A 13,693-nucleotide genomic window follows, 5' to 3' on the forward strand; every position below is an offset into this window, starting at 1 on the left:
AATTAACTTAGCCCCACAGGATCCTTTGATCCTGGCAATAGAAAAGGATATGAAGAAGGAAGGGGCAGGAAAAAATGAAAAGATGTTGTTCGGCATGCAGTATCGGGCAGAGATGTTTGAAATTGAATGAGTCAGAGGAGAGAATGGAGGATTATGTCCTCCCGCCCCAGATAACAGAACGAGGCGTGGGGGCGAGCCCAGGAAACGGCAGAATAGATAAGAAAAATGAGAGTTGGGGGAATGGAGACTTTACCCCGATCACGGCTCGAACCCGAAGTAAGGTCGGGCCGTTATTCAAGCCCCGTTACGACAGGCTATGGGGGCTAACGGACCAGCTCGGATAAAAGTACCTTTCACAACTGCTGAGTTAGATTCATGGAAGGAAGCTGTGAAAGGATACCGGGATGATCCAGAATCAGTGGCCCGGAGGTTTGAGCTGATTGTAAAGAATTTAGATCCCGATTGGAAAGATATAGAGATAATGCTGGCAGCATTATCGGAAACTGGAAAAGCAACTGGTAATTAAGAATGCACAAACTCAAGTACAGACCCAGGTAACGTCAGTTTTACCTGGAACTGTGGAGGTATATGTGCCCAGAGTGGACCCAAACTGGGACTATAATGATGAGGGTGATTATAGGTTATTAAAAAGATATCAGGAATGGATTAGGATCGCCTTGGAAAGTGCGATACCAAAGTCTGTAAACTGGTCTAGGTTATATACCATAAAACAGGGGCAAACTGAGACCCCGTCAGAATTTCTCGATCGACTAAGGACAGCAATGCAAAAATTTACAACGATAGACCCCTCTTCTGAGGAAGGTAAAGTCCAGCTAGTATCATTGTTCTTGGGTCAGTCTGCGGACGATATAAGGCGGAAGCTTCAGAAAATGAAAGAGCCGGATGTGAGAGATTTAGAAAGGCTGGTGGAAGAGGCATGGAGGGTATTTAGGAATCGAGAAGGGAATGAGAAACAAAGGCTGGGTAGGGCTATTGCTGCGGCAACTGTTGCAGCCTTACAGAGGCAAGAAGAACCTTTTCGGGGAAAAGGAAGAGGGAATGGGATAAGGGGAAGGTCAGTAAAGCCTCCCCTGAGACCGAATCAGTGTGCATATTGTAGGGAAGTGGGTCATTGGAGAAGGGAATGTCCGAAACAACGGGAGAAGAACAGGTTGATGGTAGCTAGTGTATCTCCCGACCAATGAAGTGGACCGGGGGATTCTACCCTAGCAGATCCGCTGGTTAAAATTAAGCTAGGGAAATCAGGACAGGAAGTGGAGTTTTTAATTGACACAGGAGCGACTTATTCTGTGTTAAACCAGAAATTGATACCAGAGGATGAGGATTTTGTGACGGTGATAGGAGCTACAGGCCAGCACGAGAAAGCCTTTTTCCTAAGGCCTTTAAAATATAAGTTAGGGAAACAGATGGGAATACATAGGTTTTTATATTTACCAGGATCCCCGAAGTCTTTGCTGGGGCGAGATTTACTAGAACAATTAGAAGCGGAAATTGTCTTTGAAAAAGGGAAGGTGGGGTTAAAGGTGAGAGAAGAAAAGCTGATAACTGCGCTAAGCTTAACGCTGATACAAGCAGACCCCATCGGTAAAGTACCTTCGGAGATTTTAGACCAAGTTTACCCAGGAGTCTGGGCTACTGACATCCCTGGGCGAGCCAAAAATGCAGCCCCGATAGTGGTGAGATTAAAGCCAGGGGAAAGGCCAGTTAAGATTAAGCAATATCCCCTAAGATTAGAAGACAGGAAGGAATTAAGGGGATAGTGGATAAGTTTTTAAAACATGGACTGCTGGTTGAGTGTGAATCTGAATATAATACTCCTATACTACCAATTAAGAAGCCAGATGGGAAGAACTATAGATTAGTGCAGGATTTAAGAGCTATAAATAAGATCACTGAAGATATACACCCTGTGGTAGCCAACCCGTACACATTACTGACTAAATTAAAAGATAATTTAGTTTGGTTTACCGTACTGGATTTAAAAGATGCCTTCTTCTGCCTGACTTTAGCCCCAGAAAGTCAGAAGCTTTTTGCTTTTGAATGGGAAAATCCAGACTCAGGACGAAAGGCTCAATTGACCTGGACCGTATTGCCGCAGGGATTCAAAAACAGCCCCACGATTTTTGGGAATCAACTAGCAAAAGAGCTTGAGGTTTGGGAGGCCCCAAACACCGAAGGAGTTCTGCTGCAATACGTTGATGACCTTTTGATAGCCACTGAGAATAGGAGCAGCTGCATGCAATGGACGATAAGTCTCCTTAATTTTCTGGGTTTGAATGGGTATCGAGTCTCTCAACAGAAGGCTCAGCTGATTCAGTCACGTGTAACTTACTTGGGGTTTGAGATTTCAGGGGGACAAAGGGAGTTAGGAACAGAACGGAAAGAAACTATCTGCCGTACCCCAGAACCACAGACCATTAAGGAATTACGAACTTTTCTAGGGATGACAGGTTGGTGCCGTCTATGGATTAATAATTATGGACTAATTGTAAAACCCCTATATGACCTCATCAAGAATAACCAATCAAGATTGGTCTGGACGGGGGAAGCACGGGCTGCCTTTAAGAAGCTTAAATTGGAGTTAATGCGAGCACCAGCTTTGGGTCTACCGGACTTGTCTAAACCCTTTTGGTTGTACTCCTATGAGAGACAAGGGATGGCTCTGGGGGTGCTGGCACAGAAGCTGGGCCCCTACAGGAGAGCTGTGGCCTACTTCTCTAAACAACTGGATGAAGTAAGTAAAGGTTGGCCGGGTTGCCTTCGAGCGGTGGCCGCTGTCATCATGAATATACAGGAGGCTCGGAAGTTCACTATGGGACAGAAGATAACCGTGCTGGTATCACACACTGTCTCGGCAGTCTTGGAGCAGAAAGGGGCACACTGGTTATCCCCTCAAAGATTTTTAAAATACCAAGCAATACTGGTGGAGCAAGATGACGTAGAAATTGTGGTTACTAACATTGTGAACCCAGCTTCTTTCCTTAGTAACGCTCCTGACGAGCCAGTGGTCCACGATTGTATCGAAACTATGGAAACTGTGTATTCTAGCCGACCAGATCTCAAGGAGGAGCCCTTGGAAGACGCGGACGAATCATGGTATACTGATGGAAGCAGCTTTGTGAAACAAGGACAACGCAAAGCAGGGTATGCGGTGACGACCACTCAACAGGTAATTGAGTCGAAACCATTACCCCCTGGGACGTCTGCTCAGAAAGCAGAAATAATTGCCCTTACGCGGGCATTGGAACTAGCAGCAGGAAAGAAAGTAAATATCTGGACAGACTCTAAGTATGCATTTGGTGTGGTGCATGCACATGGGGCTATCTGGAAGGAACGAGGATTATTAACGGCCCAAGGAAAACAAATAAAATATGCTGAGGAGATTTTGAAGTTGTTGGAAGCGGTAAAGCACCCAGAGAAGGTGGCTGTTATACATTGCCGGGGACACCAAAAAGGAACCGCTGACTTCGAGGTAGGGAACCGATTGGCTGACCAAGAAGCAAAAAGGGTGGCCGGATTGGCTGAGGCAGAAGCGCTCACTTTAATACCAGACGGTAAAATACAAACTTTAGGTGAAGGACAGGAACCTAGGTACACACAGGAAGATCAAAAGTTAATTGGGGACCTGGGAGGAAAAGCAAGGAGTGATGGATGGGTATACCTGAAAGATAATAGGGTTGTACTACCCTCTAATTTAATATGGCCTATGGTCATGGCAGAACATAATAAGACTCATTGGGGAGCAGACACCTTATATAAAAATCTGAGTCGAGTCTTGGTGGGAAGAAATCTGTATACTACGGTAAAACAAGTAACCCAGCAATGCAGTATTTGTTTGCATCATAACCCTAATACAGAAAATAGGGTAAAGTTCGGAATAATCAGTAAAGGAAACTATCCAGGACAACAATGGCAGATAGATTTTTCAGAACTGCCAAGAAAAGGGGGGTATCGATACTTGTTGGTTTTGACAGATACTTTTTCCGGGTGGCCGGAGGCTTTTCCCTGTCGAACCAACAAGGCAAGAGAAGTGGTTAAGGTTTTACTGAATGAGATAATACCGCGTTTCGGAATTCCGGCAGCAATGTCCTCGGATAGAGGCTCTCATTTTTGTGCGCAAATAGTTCAAGAAGTAAGTAAGGTCTTAGGGGTAGACTGGCAACTCCATACCCCTTACAGACCACAGGCAAGCGGACAAGTGGAAAAGATGAATCATCTAATCAAACAACAAATAGCCAAAATAGGACAAGAGACTAATTTATCATGGCCTCAGTCTCTCCCTTTGGCTTTACTTAGAATTAGAGTAAAACCACGGACAAAGGAAAATCTAAGCCCTTTTGAAATATTATACGGAAGACCCTATCAGTTTTTGTTCAGCGGGGAGGACCTGACGCAACTGGGGTCGGGATACTTGTGTAATTATTTAATAGGACTCCAAAAACAGTTGGATCAAATATCTAAAGTTGTCTCAGGAACCAGGGCTAGAGGGCTGGACCAACCAATCCACCCCTTTAAACCTGGGGATTATGTGTATGTAAAAGCATTTGCAGGTCGCCCTTTGGAAGAAAAGTGGACGGGACCATACCAGGTGCTGCTGACAACACATACCGCCATCAAGATTAAGGAGCAAACGGCCTGGATCCATTATTCGAGAGTGAAGAAAGCTCCAAAAGCCCCCTGGAAAGTAACGCTGGGTGACGGTGAACTGAAACTAAAGTTCAGTCAAGCAAAATGAAGACACTATGGTCAGGAGTATTTAGTAATGTAGCTAGCAGAAATTTAGTTAACAGAATTGTTTTATTTCTGTGGCTTATAGTTGCAATTGTGATTCAAGAACTGGAAGGTGCTTCTATGATGATAGAGAATGGTGGGTGGCCTTGGTCTGAAGCCGTAACCACAGAGGATAAGAGCATTAATGGAAAGTTAGCTGTTGTGGTTATTTGGCGAACAAATGGTGATCATTTCTCAAGCGTGTTGAATTGCTAATACAAATTAACATCTCAGCAGTTCAACCAGCCTGTTCTCCTTTCCTCCCATATGTAGTAAGGAACACAGGCCAACAACAATCTGGAACACAAAACTAAAACAGCCCCTGCAATCATCCTTACTGGCATTGGGAACTAGCCAATGGCAAGTTTCAAAGGTGTTACCAATATGGGAAAAGGCTGAAGACCAGGACCACAGACTAATAATAGATGCACTTAGTATGGCCCAAGATAATGTATCCTTAGCTCTTAGTTGTATACAGGTACAGTTATGGATGCAGGCAACGGCTGCCTTGATCATTAGGGAAGGAAGTGAAGGCATTTTTCCGGCTGAAGTCCGAAAGATTGTTTGGGACAATGCCAATGATTTTGAAAAGAAGTTCCAATCTTGGTGGACTCTGGTAAATTTTACCTATGATCCCATTATTAACATGGCTACTGCCTTTGTGCTTACTATACGTAATGCTACAGTTTATGTTATCCACCCCATTGTTGCACTAGGGTTAAATCATGAGGAAACAGTGCTCTATCCTTCGGAGCATAGAACTTGGGCCCGGATGAAGAACGGGAAATGGCAGTCTGTGAATCTAGAATCATGTGTTACCCGGGAACAACAAGGATTTATTTGTGAGAGCAACACAATTGATGCTCAGGATGTCTGTCTTGACACTGAGCAAGGTGTTTGCCACTTTGAAATTCATCCAAATACTAGTCAAAAGACGGTGCTTGTATATATTGGTCAAGGCTGTGTGTGTTTAAGAACTGCTTGTGCTTTTGTAGAAGTAGATAAGGAAAACATAACTCTACCTAGCAAAAATCACTCTAACTTTTGTATTTGTAACTTTGTTAGAATCATCGGGTGTGATTTTTTATATTCAGCACCAGTGGTATCCCACCAGTTGATCAAGTCCAACAACACAATGTATCACAAGTTATTACCCACACCTATTGGGATGAACCTCACGCTAGTGAAGCAATTACTTAAACACCAAGACCTGATCAAAATTTTAAAAGGCATTCAGGAAGATGGAGAGAAGACTTTAATCACTGTCCACCATGATACAAAAGAAATAAACAGAGTTTTGCAAAGAGTAAAACAAGACACAGATCATAGCTGGTGGGACAAACTCTTTGGATGGTCGCCAACTGCAACTGGGATTTTGAACACATTGTGTCACCCAATTATTGTTCTATTGATGTTAGTTGGTATAAGTTTAATATTGTCTTTTGTAATACTTGTTTGGAATTGGAAATTGTTACAACGAATGGCAATATTAGCTTCCCTGACGAAAGTACATGGCAAGGTATTGAGAGATACATATCGTAGAGGCTGGGAAGAAGAATTTTTGTATTCGGAAAGGTCTCTACCGACATAGAGGAAATATAGAAACAAACAAAGGTTCTGTATAAGATTAGTAAGGATAACATTTCATGGGGCTTTGAGGAAATATGGAATAAGTTAACCTCATGGTTACCCAACTTTCAATAGTTAGAACAAGTTTTTACTGATCTGGTTATGTTATTGGTAGTAGGAATATTTGTATGTATGTTACTGCGATACTGCTAATGATAAGGGCATGCAATGCAAAAGAATTTGCATGGGGAAAAGAAAAGGGGGGATTGATTAGGGAAGCTGAGGCGATTCCAGATAAGAAAGGGTTAAGAATGTAACTATTAAAGGAGAACAGAACATTAGGTGTAGGGCAGGAAACAGATGTACGGACAATGTATCTCAAAATAGGACATATACAGGCAATATATCTCGAACAAGACATTGGAATCCAAGATAAGAAAATAATGAGCAGAAGATTCGAAGAAAAAACAGTCCTTGCGGTTAGGAAGAAAGCTAATTCAGCAGAATCCTGACCAAGGGTGAAAAGTACACTGTGAGGAAGACTTATGGCCTTCCTCTCTGAGACCACCGACCACAGCTCGACGACCCCTGCCCAAGACCACTGAGAGGATCTGCGCAGGCGCAGGACACAAAAAACTGATTAGCATGAGAAGCGAGAGTAGGCGGGGTTAGATAATGAATATGTATAGGCGTTAATAAAATATTAATCACTGTGATGTATAAATTTGGGACGGCTTTTCACTTCGGGATGCACGATAGGCGGAAAGATCCCCCGTGCATCCGGCGCCGTCAATAAAGAATAAATCACTTAAAGAAATTGGATTTATGATCTTTGAATCATTATGCCCTTCTATTCAAAGTTTATTAGTATAAAATCATCTGGTCATACAAGACCCTGGAAAGGAATAAAGGATTACAAACTGCTTCCAAAGCCTTTAACAAAGGATCAACCAAGCTGCAATGGTATTACAGCACTTTCACCACATTCTTGTGAAAGAACACAAAATGAAGTACAACAAAGAGCTACAGGCACTTACAATAACCCATTTTCTCCACTTTTCTCCACTTCCTCCATCATTCAGAAAAAAATAGTGGGCAGTATAAAATCAAGCAGGAGTAACAGCAGCTACAAAGGATGCTCCTGCTATCAACCTGTCAAAGACAGCTGACGATAACCATATCAGTTCTTGCTGTTTAATTAAATCTTGTTCGGCTGGATGCTCTCTGGCAGCATTAAAAGTTTCACGAATCACAGCAACAGGCGGCAGGCAGGCCCTCAGCAGCATCCTCGCCAAGCTGCGTTACCCTGCCCGTCCAAACAGGTCAGTATTAGATCTTTGGGACCTCGCTGCCCCCTACCAATATTTTCTTTGGTGTCACTTCTCTTGAAGACCACCCAGACCTCCCGCAGCAACCAGATGAACGCTTTTATAACCGATAACGCGGCCGCGGAAACACAGCCCGGCCCCGGGAGCAGCGTGCTCGGGCTCTGCGTCACGCCCTGCCGCTGAGCGGGGCCGGGGGAGGCCCTCACCCACCCCGCCACCGCTCCCCTCCTTCCCTCCTTCCTCCTCCTCCCCCGCCCCACCGCTCGCTGCCGTTACCCGTCGCCTCCGCGCCCGCCTGCCTGGGGGGCGCCATCTTGCCTCGGGGGCGGCCCCGCCGCCGCCCGGCGTCACCCCCCTGCCGCGCCAACCCCGCCCCGAGCGCCGGCGGGAAGCGCGCGGCGCCGACATCATGGCCGTTGTGTTCCCTGACCTCCCCCACGCCGATCCGTCGCGCGCGACTCACGTTCCAAAAGAATCACAGAGTCATGAAGGTTGGGAACGACCTCCAAGATCATCTGGTCCAACCATCGCACTTCCACCAATGTCACCCACCTAAACCATGTCCCTAAGCACCACGTCCAACCTTTCCTTGAACACCCCCAGGGACGGTGACTCCACCACCTCCCTGGGCAGCCCGTCCCAATGCCTGACTGCTCTTTCTGAGAAGAAATGTCTCCTCATGGCCAACCTGAACCTCCCCTGGAGCAACTTGAGGCCATTCCCTCTAGTCATATCACTAGTTACCTGTGAGAAGAGGCTGACCCCCAGCTCCCCACACCTTCCTTTCAGGTAGCTGTAGAGAGCAATAAGGGCTCCCCTGAGCTTCCTCTTCTCCAGACTAAACACCCCCAGTTCCCTCAGCCGCTCCTCACAGGACTTCAGATACTATGTGAAGATGCAGAGGGCACTTAATTCTGTGTTACTGGAAAGAACCGAATTTGCTTCCCTCCTTCAGGCATCTGAGCCTTAGTTACATGCAATAATTTTGAAGCCTTTTATCAGCTGAGAGTATGTTGCGAAGTGTGCCATACTTACAACGGACCCTGTATTTTCACTGGAAATTTTAAGGGAACTCAAAATTAATTCAGAGCCATTACTGTAGATGAATCCTCTAGGCTAAATGTTTACTCTTGAATTGTTTTCAGATAGAAAAACAGTTGGTTACAAACCCTTTGAGTCCAATGTGATCTAGAAACCTATAATCAACTTTCACTTCAGTTGACACTGATGCAAGTATATATAAAAATGTAGTTTTGTGATTAAACAATATGTTTAATTCAGCTTCAGAAGAAATGCAGCCAGCCTACAAATCAACCAGAATAGTCCATTTTCTGTTGCAGAGGCCATGCTCTGGTTTTGAATGCAAGGAGATGTCAGTGGAGAGCGGAGCTGGCCGCTTGGCACACTGTTCCAGTGGTCAGCCCAAGCTCTTGTTGCAAAAACATTTCCCAAAATTCCAGTGAATGTTGCTAATGATCTGGAAACTCATACACTTTGAAAGCCTAACATCAAAGGTAGAATACACTAAACATATGCAAAAGTCAGTTACTCCTAGAGACTGGCTAATTTTATCACTTTTACACAGAATTTGCATGTATTTTAGAGATGGGCAACATTTTAAGAACCATTCATTAAGGGATTTCAGCATTGTGCATTTCCTTGTTCGACTTTCTACAACTTCCAGCCTTTTTATCATGCCGTACAATGCTATGAAATTTTTCTTTGGCAGCATTTCAGGTTAAAAAGCTCACTGTCTCCACAGTTGCTTTGTGGCGACAGATCTTTGCACCACAGATCAGCACGTCCTTGCATGTGCTGATGCAGTTGTTTGTGTAACTGCGCTGCAAAGTAGGTCAGTGGAAAAAAAGAAGCTGAAGGTTTGAAGGTGCTTTTGAAAAGGATCATTTCACATTATCCCGTTTACTCTGCAGATTCACAACCAGTTGGAGCCAGTTGGACAGTGCACTGCTGTGAAGAGGCGGTCCCAAATTCCACCCTGCTCCATCCTCGTATTTCCATCCCTGTCCCTGTGCAGGCTCCAGCCCTCACCCAGAATTCTTCCTTAAAGGTCATTTTTCAGTGAAAACAGTTCTCTGGTCCAATTTGTCTGCAGCTGTACGGCCTCCAGAGCTGATGTAAGGTCAGTAGTAGGAAGAGAGGGCAGCAGCACCACAGCCTCAGATTGCGTTTAATTTGCTTTCAAAGCCTGAGCAGCACAGACAACTGAGCTAACACAACTAAGGCAAGATATTCTCCAAAGGCTCAAGGGAAGAGCAGTGAGTGGTCAAGGGCAGTGATTACTGAGCCAGATTGTCCAACAAAGGAGCAGTAACAAGGAACTTTAGCCATAATATGATTTGCAGCATTTGTTAGGAGATTTTGTGTCCCTTTTCTTGGCTTCATTTCAATGATTACTGTACCTATCAGTGTGGAGTCCCTGTATGTGTCTGTATCCCTAGGCACCTGCACACCTGCAGTTACAAAGATTTTTCTCAGCTATTTCTCTGAGAAGTTCTAATACGCAGTGTGTTTGCAGGAAACCTTCAAGAACTTGCAGTACGAATGCCCTTAAGCTTTAAGAGTGCTTTTCCTTTGTCTTACGGAGTGTTCTTATTTTGTTGAATTAGGCTGTCAAAATCCTATTCCCTTTCTTACATTGAGAGTAACACCAAAAGCAATTTAGTCACTGGAATGATGGCATAAAGGGAAGGAGAACATAAAGGTGCCATCATTCCCATGTCTGAGAAACCCCGCATCCTATTCCAGTACACCCTTTTTGGGAGGTGGCCAGGAGCTCTGTGGGTGGTCAAATGAAACCTAAATTCTGTGTCTTCCTCTGAATTTACTGAGAGTTGTAGTATTTGGTGGTAATCTATACACTGGTTTAGGAAGCTGCTTGTTCACCAGATGTGATCTAAGGAGTGCAGGGGCAACCATAATCCTAGCCATTATGTATTGCAAGTGTCATTTTGCAAATTTAAGGATAGCAAAAACTAAATGTAACATTAAATGTTTGGTTTATAAAGGTGCTTAAGTTCTCAAATATTTTATCTGAAGTCAGTTCTGCACCAAAGCCCTAGTTTGCCTGATTTATTGGGATGAACTTTCAGCGTATAAATAAAAAAGACAGTGTATGTCCTCCAAAAATAGCGTGCTACTGTAAAGTAAGCAACTCCTATGGATAGTCCGTAGAATAATTTTTTTCAGATGGAGAAAACATTTTCACATGCATAGTGGTCACAAAGAAGATCCAGGTAATGAATAAGACTCAAATGCAGCAGCATAATACAAAAAATACATAATAGTTCAAAGGGTTTGAGAGGTTGATGTATTTTGACAATGAGTAAGATTCGTAAATCATCAGAGAAAAAATTTTGAAGCCATAGATCAGGGTCCTAGAGCAAGTAGTAACATCATATAATCATGGCCTTTGTAGTGTCTTCTGAGAGCATGCTGATACCTGAAACATCACTTTTTCCAGTCTGACAAGTACATTCAAAATCTCCTTCATGTTACCAGCATTAAAAAGACAAAATACTCTCCTAGCCATCCCAGCACCTATCTGCATGAAAGGAAATATATTCATACATATCAATGATTAACTAAATGAAAAAGACTTGTTATGATTACAAAGTTATGATTACAAAGTTATGACTTGTTATGATTACAAAGTTATGATTACAAAGCTGTATTGCTTTATGGTTTTTCACAAAAATTGCTTCCTATGCCATCTTGACACCAACAGTAGATAAAAAGGTAATGCTGTTGGGAGTTAGCCCTATTTAAGCATCTGTTGCACACACAATATTATGCACACGCAATATCATGCATGCAAGCATCTGTCAGCGTGCTGAGCATCCTGGTTTCTTAGAGTGGTTAGAAGTAGTACTTCAGTGAAGGTAACATCTTCCTGATTGCAACAGGATTGAACTCAAAATCCAATATCCCTACCAAAAATCCTTTATATTCTTAGCAATATATATATATATGTATATATATATATATATCCTTAGTAAAAATAAAATCTTTAGGTCAGATCAAGTTTTGGTATTTCCAGTATACTTGGAGGTACTTTCAAATTACCATTTTCCCAACCTCCCCCTGCACACAGCTAAACTCTTACTGATCTTTTAGAAACAAGTAGTGTTTGAAACAAAGCTGTCTTTTTTTTTTCCTCCAGTGCCAAGGATCTGATTCACCAGTTTGTTATTCTACTTACGCACAGGTTTTCAAATTGTATACTTATCTCATGTGTTGGTAAGATCAAACATTGATTCTCAGCATGCTCTTTTAGCATTTGAGCGTGTATTTTATATACCTCTATAATATTCATTACAAAAATATGCCTTTCATTCCTACATTATCTGCCTTTATTCCTATGATCTATAGCTCCAATGAGCTATTCACATAATTAATCCTCATTTTAAAAAGTGGGATTATTCATGTTAATAAAGAACAGTCATGCTTCACGGGATTATATCCAAGTGAGGCATTCAAACCAACATGCAGAATTCAGAAAGCAAAAACATGTTAATCTGATTTCAGAGCACAGTTCTTGGCACTCTGTTCTGTAAGGTTACTTAAGACTTGTGCTATTTTGCTGCAGCTGGATTCGTGCCCTATTTTGGATGACTAAGTTACACTAGGGTTGTTTTTTATTTTCAGAAATTCCTCTGTGCTCAAGAATTACAATTTCAATTTAATAATTAATTTCCTAGCCCCCACAACTTAGAGAGTGATTTTAGAGGCCCCAAAAGAAATGATTTGTTGCATTTAGGTCAAGTTCTGATGTTAACATTCCTACTGCAGGATCAAAATTTTACCAGAAACCAAAAGAAAGCTGATTGTTTCAAGACCAATTCTGTGCACACTCCAAACGCTTATTAAATTTATACAGTTTAGAGGAATATCAACAAATTTTTTTCTGCTTACCATAGGACAGATTTTGGACTTCACTACTTTAAGAAAAGCACAAAGTCTCCATTGCTCTGAAGACACTAACATTCTGAATTGAATTGAATATAATCTTTTACATCTCTTTACAGAATCTGAGTTGATCAGAAAGTGTATAAATGCCTAAAAGGGCTGAAATGGAGGCATGAAGAGGACTGGGAATTTAATAGGGGGTTTAGCCTTACAGCTTTTCCATACTGCTGCGCAAGGCTGTGTTGACTGCTTTCGACTTGGTACAGGTTTCAAATGATTATGAAATTTTGCAGCAATCTTAAAAGGTTCAGTATGCGCCTTTCAGGCGTCCACATCAGGTCAACAGAAGACAGAGACAGAACCACTCTAGGCTTGCCAACTGCCCCTTGCCAGCATGAAGGATGGGGGGAAAGGGCCAGCATGTACTTCGGGTCCCATGCAGCTAGATGTGTCACCTGCTGATCATTGAGCTCGGAGAGTTAGAAAGCATTTTGCTGTGGATGTGTGTGAGATTCTCAGCTTCTTTTCCCCCATTATCATGGCCTGGTGAAGTCAGAACTGCACTGCCCCTGCCCAGTGCAGGATGAGACCTGCCCTGGATCGTTCTGGGATGCTTATGGAAATGGGTTTCTGAAGGTAACTGCAGTTCCCTTACTTCCTAGCAGAGCTTCCTCCCGACATTGCCAGACACCCTCAAGCTATGTGACTAGCACAAGCCATTTATGAAGCCTTCCACTGAGCAGATAGAGAGTGTCTCAGGAGCCAGTCCGGGCTGCAGGACTCACCCTGTGAAGGGGAACTTGAAGGTCTTGGCGCCAGGGTAGGTTCAGCTGTAGACAGAAGCTGCAGTCACAGTTGCAGGTGGCAGCCAGCAGAGGTTAACTAAAGCCCTGGGTGCTCCACTGTCCAGTTAGCATCATGTCCGAGGGAGCAGGCACTCGCTGTGCTGCTTCCCTGTGCTGCACTGAAGTGGTCACGGAAAATGGAGAAGGTTACAAGGGTTAATTGCTGAGCAGATGCAGGCTGTCAGGTAGCTCTGTGACAAGGTGCACGAGTAGAAAGCAAGTGGGTGTCAGGAA

At 43.4% G+C, this 13,693-nt stretch overlaps 1 protein-coding gene and 1 long non-coding RNA gene across 7 annotated transcripts in view; one reads left to right on the plus strand and one right to left on the minus strand.

Annotated features, from left to right (window-relative positions):
* MTR (5-methyltetrahydrofolate-homocysteine methyltransferase) overlaps positions 1-13,679 on the minus strand; it is a 66,783-nt gene extending 53,104 nt beyond the window's left edge. The window contains exons 1-2 of one of the 6 annotated variants that reach the window (XM_080588291.1): positions 7,965-8,056; positions 7,398-7,666 (exon numbers count right to left, since the gene is read on the minus strand). In XM_080588291.1, coding sequence (XP_080444417.1) covers positions 7,398-7,407 — 10 coding nt within the window. In that variant the 5' untranslated portion in view covers positions 7,408-7,666; positions 7,965-8,056. Of the gene's footprint in view, positions 1-7,397; positions 7,667-7,719; positions 7,851-7,964; positions 8,089-8,151; positions 8,334-13,399 lie in introns of those variants that run through there. The other 5 variants (XR_013949692.1, XM_080588292.1, XM_080588289.1 and 2 more) reach the window with 5 other exon arrangements.
* On the plus strand, positions 8,408-13,693 carry LOC308193510. Its single transcript, XR_013949698.1, has 2 exons — positions 8,408-11,307; positions 11,361-13,693. It is a non-coding gene; the product is annotated as an uncharacterized lncRNA (long non-coding RNA).

The sequence above is a fragment of the Anser brachyrhynchus genome, assembly GCF_964034855.1.
Source record: "Anser brachyrhynchus genome assembly, chromosome: 3".
NCBI classification, from domain to species: Eukaryota; Metazoa; Chordata; class Aves; order Anseriformes; family Anatidae; genus Anser; species Anser brachyrhynchus.